The following is a 14,721-nucleotide window of genomic DNA, read 5'->3' on the forward strand; positions in this document are numbered from 1 at the left end:
AACGTTTCGACTACAATGGGTTATCTTCAGAATTGTGCAGCTTTACGGTTACACAATAACAATTATACACAGGAAACCTGCTGTAGGTTTAAATATACACATATTTGAAATGCGTTTATACATTTGCGCCCAGAAAAATCTAGTATATTTGAATGAATATAACATATCTCAAAAGCCCCATTAGTGGACTTGCTTACTTAATAAGATAACTCACGTAGTTTAGAGAAAAAGGGCATGGTAAAGGGTGAAAGTGAGTTTGAAAGTGTTACTCAGAGAATTATATAATGATTATGAATATGTCCTGTTCTTGATGCATCAACATTTTTTTCCTGGCATTTATTTTAAATTATTTTTTATATTGTTGATTGACAGACGTAGTACTACTTCAAAAGTTTGGATGATGCGCTATCGTCAACGTCTAACCCGTTTCTCTAATTACTGAGATTCCTCAGAATGTGTTCTATGTACAGTTTAATTTGTGCCCAGGACTTTCAGAAATAAATAGATTGGTTTAATTCTATTGTATTTGAAAAAAAAATTAAATTGATTTTTAGTGTGTAGCTAAGTAAGCAAAGCTACATGAAATATTGATAAACAAGCTGTAATCATACAGTGTCACACTGAAAACGTCAGTGTCAGCTCCGTCGATGACACCGAAGTGATCCATGTAGGTGAAAAAAGTTGAAACTGTATAAATGTAACTACCGTTTACTTACGTAGTTTACTTAGTCGAATTTAGAGGGTCTTCCTCATAGCTGTGGTAGTCCACTACTACTTCCAGCCCTATTTATATATAATATTATGATTATCATAATATAAATAGGGCTGGAAGTAGTAGTGGACTACCACAGCTATGAGGAAGACCCTCTAAATTCTAAATACCTGATAGATCTCCGGAGAGAAGATATCATAATGATATCTTCTCTCCGGAGATCTATCAGGTATGGTATGAGACCCTTCATGTCACAGCCTTAATGAAATAAAGATATATTAACCAGAATACCTTCAGTAATTTCTCTGACTGTTCTATTTGTCTCATGCCCTAACTGCATCTGTAGTGTAGTCTAAGTCTAAGAGTACATTTCTTCAAGGCCAGAAAATATATATTTATATATATATATATATATGTATTTGTTTGTATATGTTATAAATATACATACTGATGACTTCCTTGCTTCACAAGTATTACATATGCATGAGTCGCTGAATAATCTCAATTACTCTGGTTTCATGATCTAACATTTTTCACTTCCTTTTTTAGTTTCACCCAACCATAGAATTTGATATGTGGCTTATGTGTTTCTGGTAAGAAATGTTGTGATTTGAACGATGGTGTACATCATTTCCGTCGCAAAACTTTTGAAGTAATTCAGTACTAAAGTTATGCACTTATGCCTATGTATGCTGAGCGATCTTGGGGGGGGATGTGTGGGAAATCGGGGTTTTTGGGTGAGGAAGACTAATAAATGGAGTAATGTGCATTGCCAAACGTGTGTAAAATGAAGAAGACTAAAGAACCCCCCTCCCCCCCAAAAAAAAATCCATATCGGCGGTACCGCACGCGGCACCATGTTTGTTTACTAACGATTGTAAGTGTGAGTAGAAGCGCTAGATTTAGGGAAGACGCTCATGGAAGACTTGGTAACCGTAAACTAACCTAACCTAACCTAATAGAGGTAACGTTAGTTTACAGTTAGGAAGTCTTGCACGGCTGGAGTGGACTTCGTTAAATGTAACAGATCTAGCGAGACTTTTTTCGAATCATTGGGAAAAACAAACATGGCTACCGATGGCGTGAGGCGGGACTCCGGCCCTAAAATGTGATTTTTGATATTTTTAAAAATATTTTTTAAGTGTTTTTGTTTATTTTATACCTGTTTTGCAATGCACATTACTCCATTTATTAGTCTTCCCCACCCAAAAACCCCGATTTCCCACACGTCCCCCCAGATCATTCAGGAGATGTAGGCATAAGTGCATAAATTCAATACTTAATTACTTCAAAAGTACGCATTTGCGACGGAAATGATGTACACCATTGTTCATATCACAACATTTCTCACCAGAAACACAAATGCCACATATCATATTCTATGGTTGGGTGAAACTATAAATTGTCCCTATTTTTTTCTGTGGAATGGCTAGGTTAGGAGTTGTACCATGTAAGTTTTGTGTTAGGTATCCATGTTTACACAAATCTGGAATTTTACATGGTTTACTATAGTTCTCTATTTGCAATAAATCAGTGCCTTAATAATTTGATTAGAAATAATGCAGTGATGTCACTTCTGCAGTGAAGTACCCTTGATCACCTCACTGGTTCTTTTTGTAATATTCAGAAGTTTCCTCAGCTGATAGTAGATCAAGTTACAATGACTTAATCTGCTCAGGACTTAGCTGTGTAGATAAACAATGCCAGTGCCCATTTATTTAGATATATTCTAGTAAAACTAATGTTTCTCTGATGATATCCCCAAATCTTTTACAGTTCTTGTCATGGAAACCAAGCTGTCATTGGTTCTTATGGGTCTCACTATTTACTGACACAACCGACAACACCGTCAAAAATCTGAGAAAACCGACAAAAAAAACCCGACAAAACCCAAACAAGGATGGTTTTTGCTCAAATGCACAATTCTAAATATATGGTTGCAGTATTTGACATATTTTCTTTGAAATGTGTGACTTACATGTAATTTGATCAAAGAAAAGTCACGTTTCTAGCCTCTGCAAAATTACCCACCACAGCTATGTATACCGTCCGACTCACTAAATACCGACAAAACCCGAACAAGGACGATTTTTGCTCAAATGCACAATTTTATATAAAAAAAATTAGCATATGGTTGCATTATTTTGTCAGTAATTAGTGACACCAGGTTCTTATGGTTGTAGACCACAATGGAAATAAGCATACATGCTTTTTTGAGTTATCGTCGGCATTTGTAGTTATTGTTTCGAACTATGTATTCTTTTCATTATCTGCACTTCATGTATATTGATTCAATGCCAAATAAAATTATTATTATTATTATTATGGTTATGAACTAAATATTACAAAGACTTCTTAATTCCTTGTTCTTTATTTTTATTAGACATTCCCTTTTTATTTCATTTAGTACAGATTGACCTCTCATTAATGAACTAAAAGGGGGGTAACGGAGTCCGTTGATGTGAATAATCCGTTGATTTGGAGTGGTTTTTGGGTGGCATAGTGATTGCACAGCACTAAACAACAGCACCGAAAATACAACAAAAACACCACAAACACAGCTGATTAATGTCCGTCAATGAGAGGTCAATCTGTATTAATAGGTTGCTATTCATCCATGTAATGGTTTATATCTATACAGTGAGACCGCTCATTAATGGACATTAATTAGCTGTGTTTGCAGTGTTTTTGGTGTTTAGTGCGTGCAATCACTATGCCACCCAAAAACCACTCCAAATCAACAGATTATTCACATCAACAGACACCGTTACCCCCCTTTTAGTGCATTAATGAGAGGTAGTACTGTATACCAAAAGGGACCAATGATGGGTACCTTTATGAGGTGGTCCTGGAAGATAGCCAGCAAAGCTACCCTCTTTTCGAAACCCATCACCCCCCTCGCCAAGAAACAGTACCACGTTAATATATCACAGAAAGCAGTCCAAAGGTTCTTCCCAAAGAGATTTATAGGTTTCAAAGACTGTTGGAAGTCACTATGGGGCTGTAGGTTTTCTACCTAATGAAACTTTAGAAAAAATAGAATGAGTAGTGAAGAAAATACTGTCTGGGGAAAAAAATTTGGTAAATTTTTAGAAGTGCACACCTATGCAATATAGCAATAGAAAATTAAATAATTTTGTGAATTATAATACATCACTGTAATATACATTATTCTTGGCAGAAATCAATAATAGAAAAAGTTGTTAAAAGCTATAAATACATAACATAGCTGCTTCAGTTGCTAGACACACCATCTGTTTTGGTAGAGGAGGAGGTCAAAGAAATTAAAGTATGATGAATTTGTCCATTCTAAACCTAACCTGCCCAACCTAGCCTACCTAATCTGACCTACCTAACCTAACCTACCTAACCAAACCTAACTACCTACTACCTAAACTAGTCTGTATTTAGTGATGCGGTACCTGTAATTCTAGATTTCATCAGGGTTGTCATCATCGTCTTTGACCTCCAAATCTATCAAAACAAAGATGGTGTCTGAAGGAGTCGATTTTAACTGTTTGTCAATAGGTTTTAGCAATGTTTTCTGATTGATTTTTGCCAAGAAAAATATTTATTACAGTGATGTATTATTATTTACAAAATTAATATTTAATTTTCTAATGCTATAGCACATAGGTATGCACTTCTAAATAAAAAAAAATTACTGTTGTTTGCACTGTATTGTGTAATTCACCATGGTCTTGTATCACGTGCTGGACTTGTGATCAACAGCTACTACCCTCCCAGATGAGAGCTCATGTATGACCCATCTATGGGTAATGCTGTGACCTGACACACACACCCAACTCCCCACCTATGAGTATTGGAGTAATGGCTCACAGCACAGTGATTCTGAAATTATTTCAGCCCTGGGCAGGATTCGAACTTGGACCGCTGAGTTAGCAGTTGCAAATGCTACCACTGCGCCATTGAGCCATATGTATGTTATTGGCTGAAAGCAGTTGGAGGGGAGTAATTGCCAGTTATCAGGTTACCATATGTGAAAAGGTGTAAGAAATACAGTTGAAATTGCTGGTGAAAGATCTTGGACCTATTCCAGAGATTGAGTGTCAACCCCTTAGAGCTACCTCCTTTTGGAAGTGAGGGGGTTTACAGTTTTCATAAATGGGCCTTTCCTCTGACCATCTTTCAGGACCCAGTGAAAAGGAAGATTATTCGTCAGTAAAAGCATGAAGCTAACAAATTAAAGAGCTTGGCTTAAGTGAATTACTTCCTTTGCATGCTTTGTGCTATTTCAGCCTTGCAAGACGCACCTAAGGTGGATCTCCACTACTTCCAGTCATCTTGTCTCTTCTCAGTTCATATTGGATATTTGGAAATGTTTTTGTATGTCCTTGGATAGGAGGATTATCAGCCACTTGTATGGTTAGTGCTTGAATGTAACTTTTGATACCACAGATAGGTTTGGGGAATGCATTTGACAACCTAGCTCCATTGTTTGAAAAATTATTATGGACAGTTGTCAGTAAACTTTGGATAGTGGCTTCTGCTCTTAACACAACTACCCTCTTCTTGGATTTATGGATGGCAGGTAGGTCTGTTTGGTACAAGTCCTCGTTATCTTTTCCAGTATGTTCATCTGCATACCCTCTTTATGATAGACCAGAGCCCTTACAAGCCTAAGTGCTACCCTGGGGCAGAGTTCTCAGTGATACCCCCCCCCCCTCCTTATATGATAATAATAATAATAATAATTTTATTTGGCATCGAATCAATATACATGAAGTGCAGATAAAGAAAAGAACACATAGTTCAAAATAACAGTTACAAATGCAGAGGATACCAGTAACACAAAAAAGCATGTAAGCTTATTTCCATTGTGGTCTTTACCCCAACATCACTTCCCATTTCCACCATTCCATACTGCCTATTACGATTGGCTTGTAGAATAATTAAACAGATTTTAAAAATTGTATTTAATGACCCTATTACAGATTTAGGGAAAATATTTCATGATCTGTTGATTCTAAACCAAAATTTGTAAATTACAGTAAAATATTCAGGGCTCCAATGGCCTTTTTTTATTATAATTATTTTGTCAGCCTTGTGGACAGCATGTCCAGACTAGAATTGCCGCCCCCCCTAAATGTGCCGCCCCAGGGCAGATGCCTCCCCACCCTCCATGTAAGGGCCCTGAATAGACACTGTGGTCTCTCAGTTATTGTGCCTAATGAATATTCTCCATTGGTCTCTGTCCTCTAATGCATTTGTTCTTTTGACTTCTTCCAAAGTGGTACCTCTCTTCTTAATTGCCTATTCAATATTTGTCTGCCACCTCATTCACAGACTTCCTGTGGGACCCTCTCCGTTTGGTATCCATTCATGATACATTCTTGGGTATCTACCTTCGTCTATCCTCTTCATGTGCCCAAGCCATCTCAACTGGGCTCATTCCATGAAATCTTTAGTCCAAGTTCTTCAAGTATCTTTATGTTTCTTATATAGTCTTAAACATAAGCATCTTCTAATAACTCTAAGTGGTTTCATTTTAACAGGCTGGATTTTGTTTATTGTTTTTTATGTCAATTTCCAAGCCTCATATCCATAAGTAAGTATTGGCCAAAGTTTGGGGATGGAAGTGGGGGGGTCGCCAGTTAAATGAAGCAGCCATGCTGTGGATGTGCTGTGTCTTGTTACATTGCTTCTGACCCAGGGGAGTGGGCGAGATACAGGAATGACCTATCATCCAGGAGGAGCTGAGAAAACAGGGAGGGAGGGATGGTGGTGAATGGGAGTGGAGTATGGGTTGAAATGGGTGGGAGTGGATTTATGCTTTTGACTTTGGCTACTTTCCTGGTAAGGGGGAAAAGCCATTGGTATAAGTATGTATGTATTTATTGTGGTATGAATAGTTTTCTTTACATAAGATGGTACTGCATTATCTTTAAGAAGTGGATATAGAGCATAAAGTTCTTTATAATATTTAACAATAGTGTTTTTTCAACATTCATTTGACCTTGTTAACATCTACTCCAAGATACTTAAAGTTGATGTTAACTTGCTTTATATTTATCCAAATCTCATGGTCATGTTCTCTGCTAATGGCCATTAATTTGCACATTTCCACATTCAGTTCCTTTATCATCAATGTCAATTGAACCAACCACCTACTCACTGCTTCGTACAGAGATTCAATGCTTTCTGATATCTTTTCTTGGGCAATATTTTTTATGATGAAAAACATGTATAGAATAGATAAAAATAGCAACCTGGTAGTCCTATATTGGTTCTTCTGTGAATTGTTGTTATTGTTCCTTCTTTTAGTGAATGAGGAATTCGGTCCAAATCAGATTTACAGTTCTTTAAAAGTTACATGAAAACCATCAGAGCCTAGTTCATCTACAGTGGAGTTAATGTCTCTCTCAGTAATTTCTAAATCTTCTAGTGTAGGGCCTGATTTACCTAGTTGTATTTTACGGAACGGGAGCTATGCTCGTTGTGACCCGTTTTTGTATCTCTCCACATCCAGTTTATTCTTGAACTTGTGTCAGCCTCCTTGCTTAAACAGTTGGCTGGGTTGTTTACTACCCTCTCCTCATAGGTAGTAAGGATATGTTTGCACTGTGCCCTCAGCATTCGCTGGTGGTGTAATCAGTAGCAAGCTGGTCTTGCAATCGCTTAGTTGTGAAATCCTGCATTTCTCTCTGATTTCCAGCGGTGATGGTCACTTGCCAACAGTCCAAAGGATTTCCAAAGGATTCCAAAGGAAGAGCATGCCAACAGGAGACCTTTTGGTCCATAACTATGTCGAATGTGAAAAAAATTAATGTATAAACAAATGAATAAGTAAAGAAATAAAATAAATAAATCATAAATAATAAACAGATAAATAATAGTAATAAATTAATAAATAAAATAGAATATAATAAATGGCAAGCATTACAGCATATTGCTTAGATGTTTATCTAAATGAATCTTAAAATTTCGAATTTTACTACATTGCACTGCATCTGCAGGAGGTTTATTCCGTTAATTTACTACACAGTTGATGAAGTTGTTTCTACCCACTTTCAAATTAAATCTACTTCCTGACAGTTTGAGACCATTATTTCTTGTCTGATTCGCGTTTGAAAATTTTGTCACTTTTGATATTGTCAGTTCCCTTTAGAATCTTAAAGATCTTAACAAATCACCCTTCAGTCTATGCTTTTTTAAGGAAAATAGATTAATATTTTTTAGTCCATTCTTGTATGATTTATTTCTAATATTTAGAATCAGTTTTGTGGCTCACCGCTGTACTTTTCCCAATCTGTCAATGTCTTTAATGAGATTCGGTGACCATATGGATACGGCATATTCCAAATGTGGAAGAACTAACAATTTATATAACTTGTTAATGACAGATGGACTTTTAAAATCAAAAGATCGTGCAATCAGTCCTAGAATTTTATTTGCTTTCTGTGAAGCAGAAATACACTGCTTAGATGATTATATAATTACTGATAATTATGCCAAGATCCTTTTCACTATCCACTTATGTTAATGAATTTCCAAATAACTTGCAATCGTACTTATTATTATTTTTACCTACATGTATAACCTTACATTTACTTGTGTTAAATTTCATTTGAAGGTTTGAAAAATAGAATACTGCAATTGAAATCACTCTCACCCAAACGGACTCTCAACTGTCGGAGCTGGGGAAGCCCATGGAAGCCCAGTGTGATAACCCCTTTAATCTAGTTTGATAAGGCATGAGGAGCATGCGAGGTTCCAGGCACATGTGAATGTAGTCTGAACCCAATGTATTCAGCTCGACCATAATAATTAGGTGATCGTCCTGCATGCGACACTGGTTTAATGCACCTCTTATGTCCACCGCTATACAGAAGGGTTAGGAAGCCATGAAAGTGTGATTTGAATGATTGAATATTTAAGGGGCATTTAGATGGCCAAACGGTTTGTCAAACAAGTGTTTGAAGTGATGTTTGACTGTGTGAATAGGGTATTTGGTTGTCAAACACATTCAACAAACGTGTTTGATGACCAAATACCCCATTCACATGGTCAAACTTTATTTCAAACACTTGTCTGACAAACCAAGTTTGTCAAACTGTTTGACCGTGTAAATGGCCCTTTACACCCCCCGGGGATCGAAGCTAGGTCTCCTGCACGCAAGACAGGAATGCTACCCACTGCTCCACACAGGCTCATTGCATTGGAGTTAAAGTATAAACTCACCATATCATTCCCACGCAATGGAAATTAAGAAACCCCTTTTTTAGGCCGATGTTAGCCTGCCTCCCCATTTGGCCACCTGTTCATGAGATCAAGACGGTATCCACTGGGCTATCACGTGGCCCTAATCAGCACAGTATAACAGATGTTATTTCCTAGTCAGTTTTTAAGTTAAAGAAAAGTGAGCTTAGAAGAAAATATAGCTATTGTAACAGGATAAGATAGTATGTAGACTTACTACAGATCAGGTTGGCCATGGTGCCTGACGGAACAAAGAGGGCAGCATCCTTCTCCAGTAGGTCAGCAACTTTTACCTGCAAAGTTAAAACAGTTGGGTCCTCCCCAAATACGTCATCGCCCAAAGGTGCCCTCATCATAGCCTCCTTCATGGCCACACTAGGCTGTGTCACTGCACAAATCCATGATGTGACATGATGAGTTTGCTGCCGACCAATCTCCTTGCCTCAACAGTCCAAGCACAAGACAAGAATGACAGCTTCATTCGCAGCATCCTGGTGTAGGTTTCTGACCTTCTTCCTCAGCATTTGTAACATCTAAAGATCATTGTCCAGCATAGTACCATAGGCCCTACTGATATATTCTTAAGATTTTTTGTTAGTGTAAAAGGAAAATGTATGGATGAAGGAACTATGTAACCAAAAAGGATATTCATATCTGCTCCATAACTTTTTTGAGTCAATGAAATAAGAAGTGAGGGTACCATAAAATGAATGAGTTGGGGCACACCAACTAGTTGTTAGGCCATGCTATAGATAAACTGGCTTGCTGCACTGCCTTATACTCCAACAGTGTTGCAAGGAACAGGGATGACCCTAATCCATGAGGTACTGAAATAGGAAAAGTGACAAATGGGTTTTTGATGTGTGTGGGATGTGTATGTGGTTTGACTCGACTACACCTTATAAAGGGGAAAAGGGCCTGAATAAATGGCAGCTATTGCCACAAGTGTGGGATGTGTATGTGGTTTGATTCAACTACACCTTATAAAGGGGAAAAGGCCCTGAATAAATGACAGCTATTGCCACAAGTCCCACTAATTAAAAAATCTGCAACCCCACAGCAATGGTCCTCATATCTTTCCACAGGTCTCTCTGGGAAGAAACTTCTTGAAAACACAAAGTAAAGCAATTATAAACGATGGTGAAAGTCCTGCTTAAGGTAGAGAGTTATTTGGGCCAGATGTTGAAACTGACTACAGATCATGAAAATGAAATAAAAAGGAATATCACAATTAGTTGGAAAAAGTTTGGTAAATATAAGAAAATGAGAGGCTCTATATGTCTGGAATGCTAAATGTACAATCAGTGTATGTGCAAGTGGTCACTAGAGGCAACCATAGTGTAATTGGTAAGCATGCCTGCCCGGACAGTAGATCTCGGGTTCCATTCCCTGGTGGTGCCAGCTTTTCAGTGAAGCTCCCTATCAAACATAGCAGAGTGAGAAGGATCCCTGTAGTGGTGCACATTCCCATACTTGCAGAGGCCCAGGAAAGGGAGATGTGCGAGTGGTCACTAGAGGCAACTGTGGTGTAATCAGTAAGCATGCTTGTCTGGACAGTGGGAGGTCTTGGGTTCGATTCCTGGGCAGTGCCAACTTTTCAGTGACACTTCCTGTCATTCAGTGTATAATGCCAGTTATAATGTGAGACTTGGAAATTCATAAGGTAATGGAGACAGCTAAGAAGTGCACTGAAGGGAATAGATCAGTGCCAGGAATAACACTGAAAGACAGGAATAGGGTTAGTTACGTGAGAGAGCAGACTGGAGTAAAAGATATTGTGGAGGTGGTAAAGGAGAGAAAATGAGCAAGGAAATTAGAGTGAAAGAATGGTAGAAAATAAAGTACAGTAGGTGTGTTACTGACAGGATGCTGTAAGATTGGAAGCATGGAAGAGGGAGATCAGACAGAAGGTGGAAAGATGAGATAGAGAAGTTTGCAGGAGTGATGTGACAAGTTGATGCAGTCTTGAGAAATTGGAGTGGTCTGGGAGAGGCTGTTATTTGGCATTGGATTTGAAATGATCTGTTGATGATTGGTTTTGAGGTGCAGCAATATCACCCACCTCACTCCTAATTTCGTATTCCTGTCTTCAAGATTTTATCTTCTCTGTTGAAGAAAAGGTATTGTATGTTAAGTATTCACATGGAAAGCTTAGTTTGAGTGGAAGCCTAGGGAGTAGCACAATTTTTAAATGACTCTACCTGCTGCAGGCTGGTAGATACATTCAATTACGTCCTTCAATTTCAGGTGCAAGTGTGTAAAAATTTGGCACATTCAGAATGGTTGGACTGCATTTTGAATTCATCAGGGTAAGGCCATGCTACTACTACATCATTCATTATATTTGTACCATAGAATACTTAGAACGCATACTTCATTTGTCATAAATCCTCTTTTTCAATGCTCACATATTTACTCCTGTAAAAACGTTAAATAAGTACCCCATCCTACAGGACAATTATCTCTCTCATCTCTCTCTCTCTCTCTCTCTCTCTCTCTCTCTCTCTCTCTCTCTCTCTCTCTCTCTCTCTCTCTCTCTCTCTCTCTCTCTCTCTCTCTCTCTCTCTCTCTCTCTCTCTCTCTCTCTCTCTCTCTCTCTCTCTCTCTGAATCCTTGTACTGAACTGATTCCATATTTATTTTTATTTATTTATTTCCTCTGGTCATTTAATAGAGCCTGACATGTAATTGTGTGAATGTAAGACAGGACTCTTGCATGGAACCGTGCCTACCATTTCTGTATACTGGTTTATTGGAAGGGTTTTAGTTTCAGCTTGTAGATATTCTATTGAGGTGGTCTTGTTGCATCCTGTTATTATTTCTAATGGTTTGTTTTGTGCAGCTTTTTAGGTTGTCTAGTTTTATTTTATGGACTTTTGGGAAACATGCTGTGGTTATTGGTTCTTATTAGTAATCTGTGATTAGAGTTTCCTTCTGACCAAAACCTATGTTTGCTACTGATCTTAATATGTTTATTTTCTAGTTGATTTTCATTATGTCCTTGATGTATGGACTGAAGGACATATGATTATCTAAAGTGAGGCCCTAGATTTCAGGGCTCTTAGCTTGTGGCCTTTCTGTTTTATTATTGGATTATTTTTTTAACAAAGCCTTTATTTGAGTTTACATGTATATATGGATGTTCTTGGGAGCTAGTCTGTAGTTGATGTGCTTGGATATTATCCTATTCTACCTTCATCAGCTTGATATAATCTGCCCATCTTCCCCTCACCACCTTCACTTGCATTAAGATTAATCTGCACCCTTCATCCTCTCCTCTCTAGATGCTTCATTTCACATCACTTTCTTAACTTCCTTTCGAGAATTTTGCATCAAACATCTCCTCTGCTTGATATCTGCTCTCCTCTCAGCCTCCTTCACCTTGCATTCTGCTTCCACCCTCTTTTCATCATACCTTGCCTGTGCTTCCTTATTTCTTATATTCCTCAAATATTATGTTTTTTTTTTGTTTTTTTTACACCATCTCCCCTCACCTCTTCATACCACAATTCACTGCCTTTCCTTCTGTAGAAGTAGTATTGATAGACTCTTGGTAGTATTGTAATGAAATGCATAATATTCAAGGACATTTCCCTTTGCTTTCCTTCACAGTATTCCAAAGGAACAAAACTCATGCTCATCTGAAGGGTACTATCAAAGCAAGCATAATTAGTCTCACCTCCAGTAGATAATTATTATAGAGTCATAGATATCACTTTACTTGTGTCATCCGGGAGGTGCCAAGATAAGAGGGAAGGAAGAGGGTAGAGGGGAGTGGAGTATGTAGGGGATGGAGTAGGTGGGAGTGGTTTCTATGCCTTTGTCTTTTGGGTACCTCCCATGTAAAGGGGAAAAAGCCTTTGTTATATGTATGTATAGATATCACACCTTGGAGGATAGTGATCATTGATTACCCCCTGAAACTGAATTCTGTTGGTAGAATCACCACAATCACCCACCAGAATTATTTTGTCACCTTATTCAGTCAGTTTCTATAGATAAATAGTCATGTATGACAGTATTTCATATTCACTTCCATTCTATGCCTGTGCTTATGTGCTGCCAGTGCTTTGTAGTCGATGAAAGTATATTTATCAGTACATGTGACACTCTGGCTGTGTGGACATGTCATCTTTTTGTGATGCCCAACCAATGCATGTCCTGAGTACTGTGTGATGACCATGGTAAGATCTGCTGAAGTATGTTCTGTTCTGTTTAGTTGGAGCTTTAATTTTTATACAGTTCATGGAGGATGGGCAAGGATCCTAGTTGGCTTCATGAGATACAGGTTTATGAATGTGAACAGATATTGAGATACTCAGATCCATATAGGTTTTAATCCAGAAAATGTTATTCATCACCTCATTGGTCACACAGTGGGATAAAAGACACATTATAATGACTATTTTATGATTTTTATTCATCCATCTTGCTTTACTTTTTTCAGGTCACTGAGGGAAAAGTACTGATGACAGAAATAAAACCTTTAAAATGTCAAATGAATACACCTAAAGGTTTCAGAAAAACTTCAAAATGGATGCAGTACCATCATTGGAAGGTACTGATATTTTCTGCAGATATATTTCTTTATTGACTTCATGTAAGTATTTGTACCATAGGGCCACATTGGAAGGTACTGATATTTTCTGCAGATATATTTCTTTATAGACCTCATGTAAGTATTTGTACTGTAGGGTCACAGAGAGCAGGATGCCTAGTCTCATCCTCCATCCCATTTTAGTCACCTTTTATGATCTGACTGGGGAAACTCGGTGGCAGTATTCTTTCCTCCCCTACCACAGGGGTAGGTGAAAATGGAAATTATATATTCAAAGAAGTGGTACAGGACAGTATTAAGAGTAGAGAGATAACATAACAAAGGAGCAGTCACAGTACAATAAAATAGCATAATTTCCTTATGAGTAGATATTTCCTCTAACACAGACAAAATGAGGTGTAGCTCTGGTCCATAGGGGCACCCCATATGGACTCTAAAGCATCAGCTGCATGCTACTGATCTGGTTTTTACCATACAATAACATGCAGCCAATACCCCAGACATGAGGAAAGGTTAAAGAGGTGAGAGACAGAGGTAGATGGAGTGAACATGAGGGGACAACAAAGGATGAGATGGATGGATGGGGTGAAAGGGGTATTGAGTAAGAGGGGGATGTCTGTTGAGCAAGTAAGGAAGAAGGCTGGAGAGAGGGGTGAGTGGAGAATGACTGTGTATAGGTGATACTGTAATGCAAGGAAGGGGATGGGGGAGTTAGGGAATGGTTATGTGTGAAATATTTTTTGATGCAGCCCAATGGGATTTCTCCCCGTTTTCTATTTTTCTGTATGAGGGGACAGAGAGGAGGGGTCGTCACTTAAGTGAAGTGGCCTTGTTGCGGATGTGCTGTGTCTTACTGCATTGCTTCGGACCCAGGGAAGTGGGTGGGATGCAGGGGTGACCGTCATCTATGAGGAGCTAAGATAAGAAGGAGGAAAGGGTAGTGCATGGGAGTAGAATGGGTGGCTACCTCCCTGGTAAGGGGGGAAAAAGTCCTTGGTGTATGGATGGATATTTCTATGTAAGGTTCTTTTACAAAGTTGGATAGAAAGAGGAATGAGGAGGAGAGCAGGGGTGGAAATGGAGCTGGCAAATAGGGTTGATGAAAATTTGGAATGGTTTGGACACAAGGAAAGAATAAGTGAAGAAAAATTAGCAAAAGAGGTGTGGAAGGTAGAGGTGAATGGAGTGAACTTGAAGAAGCTACCAAGGATGAGATGGATGACTGGGGTGAA

At 38.3% G+C, this 14,721-nt stretch overlaps 1 protein-coding gene across 2 annotated transcripts in view; it reads left to right on the forward strand.

Moving 5' to 3' along the window:
• Nucleotides 1-378: 378 nt before the first annotated feature.
• LOC143017730 (uncharacterized) overlaps nucleotides 379-14,721 on the forward strand; it is a 52,192-nt gene continuing 37,849 nt past the window's right edge. The window contains exons 1-3 of one of the 2 annotated variants that reach the window (XM_076172517.1): nucleotides 379-667; nucleotides 11,180-11,241; nucleotides 13,379-13,489. In XM_076172517.1, the coding sequence (XP_076028632.1) occupies nucleotides 11,212-11,241; nucleotides 13,379-13,489 (141 nt within the window). In that variant the 5' untranslated portion in view covers nucleotides 379-667; nucleotides 11,180-11,211. The remainder of the gene's footprint in view (nucleotides 668-11,179; nucleotides 11,242-13,378; nucleotides 13,490-14,721) is intronic. The other variant, XM_076172518.1, reaches the window with a different exon arrangement.

This window comes from Oratosquilla oratoria, chromosome 33 (genome assembly GCF_046742065.1).
Source record: "Oratosquilla oratoria isolate Oo_2021 chromosome 33, ASM4674206v1, whole genome shotgun sequence".
Taxonomy (NCBI): domain Eukaryota; kingdom Metazoa; phylum Arthropoda; class Malacostraca; order Stomatopoda; family Squillidae; genus Oratosquilla; species Oratosquilla oratoria.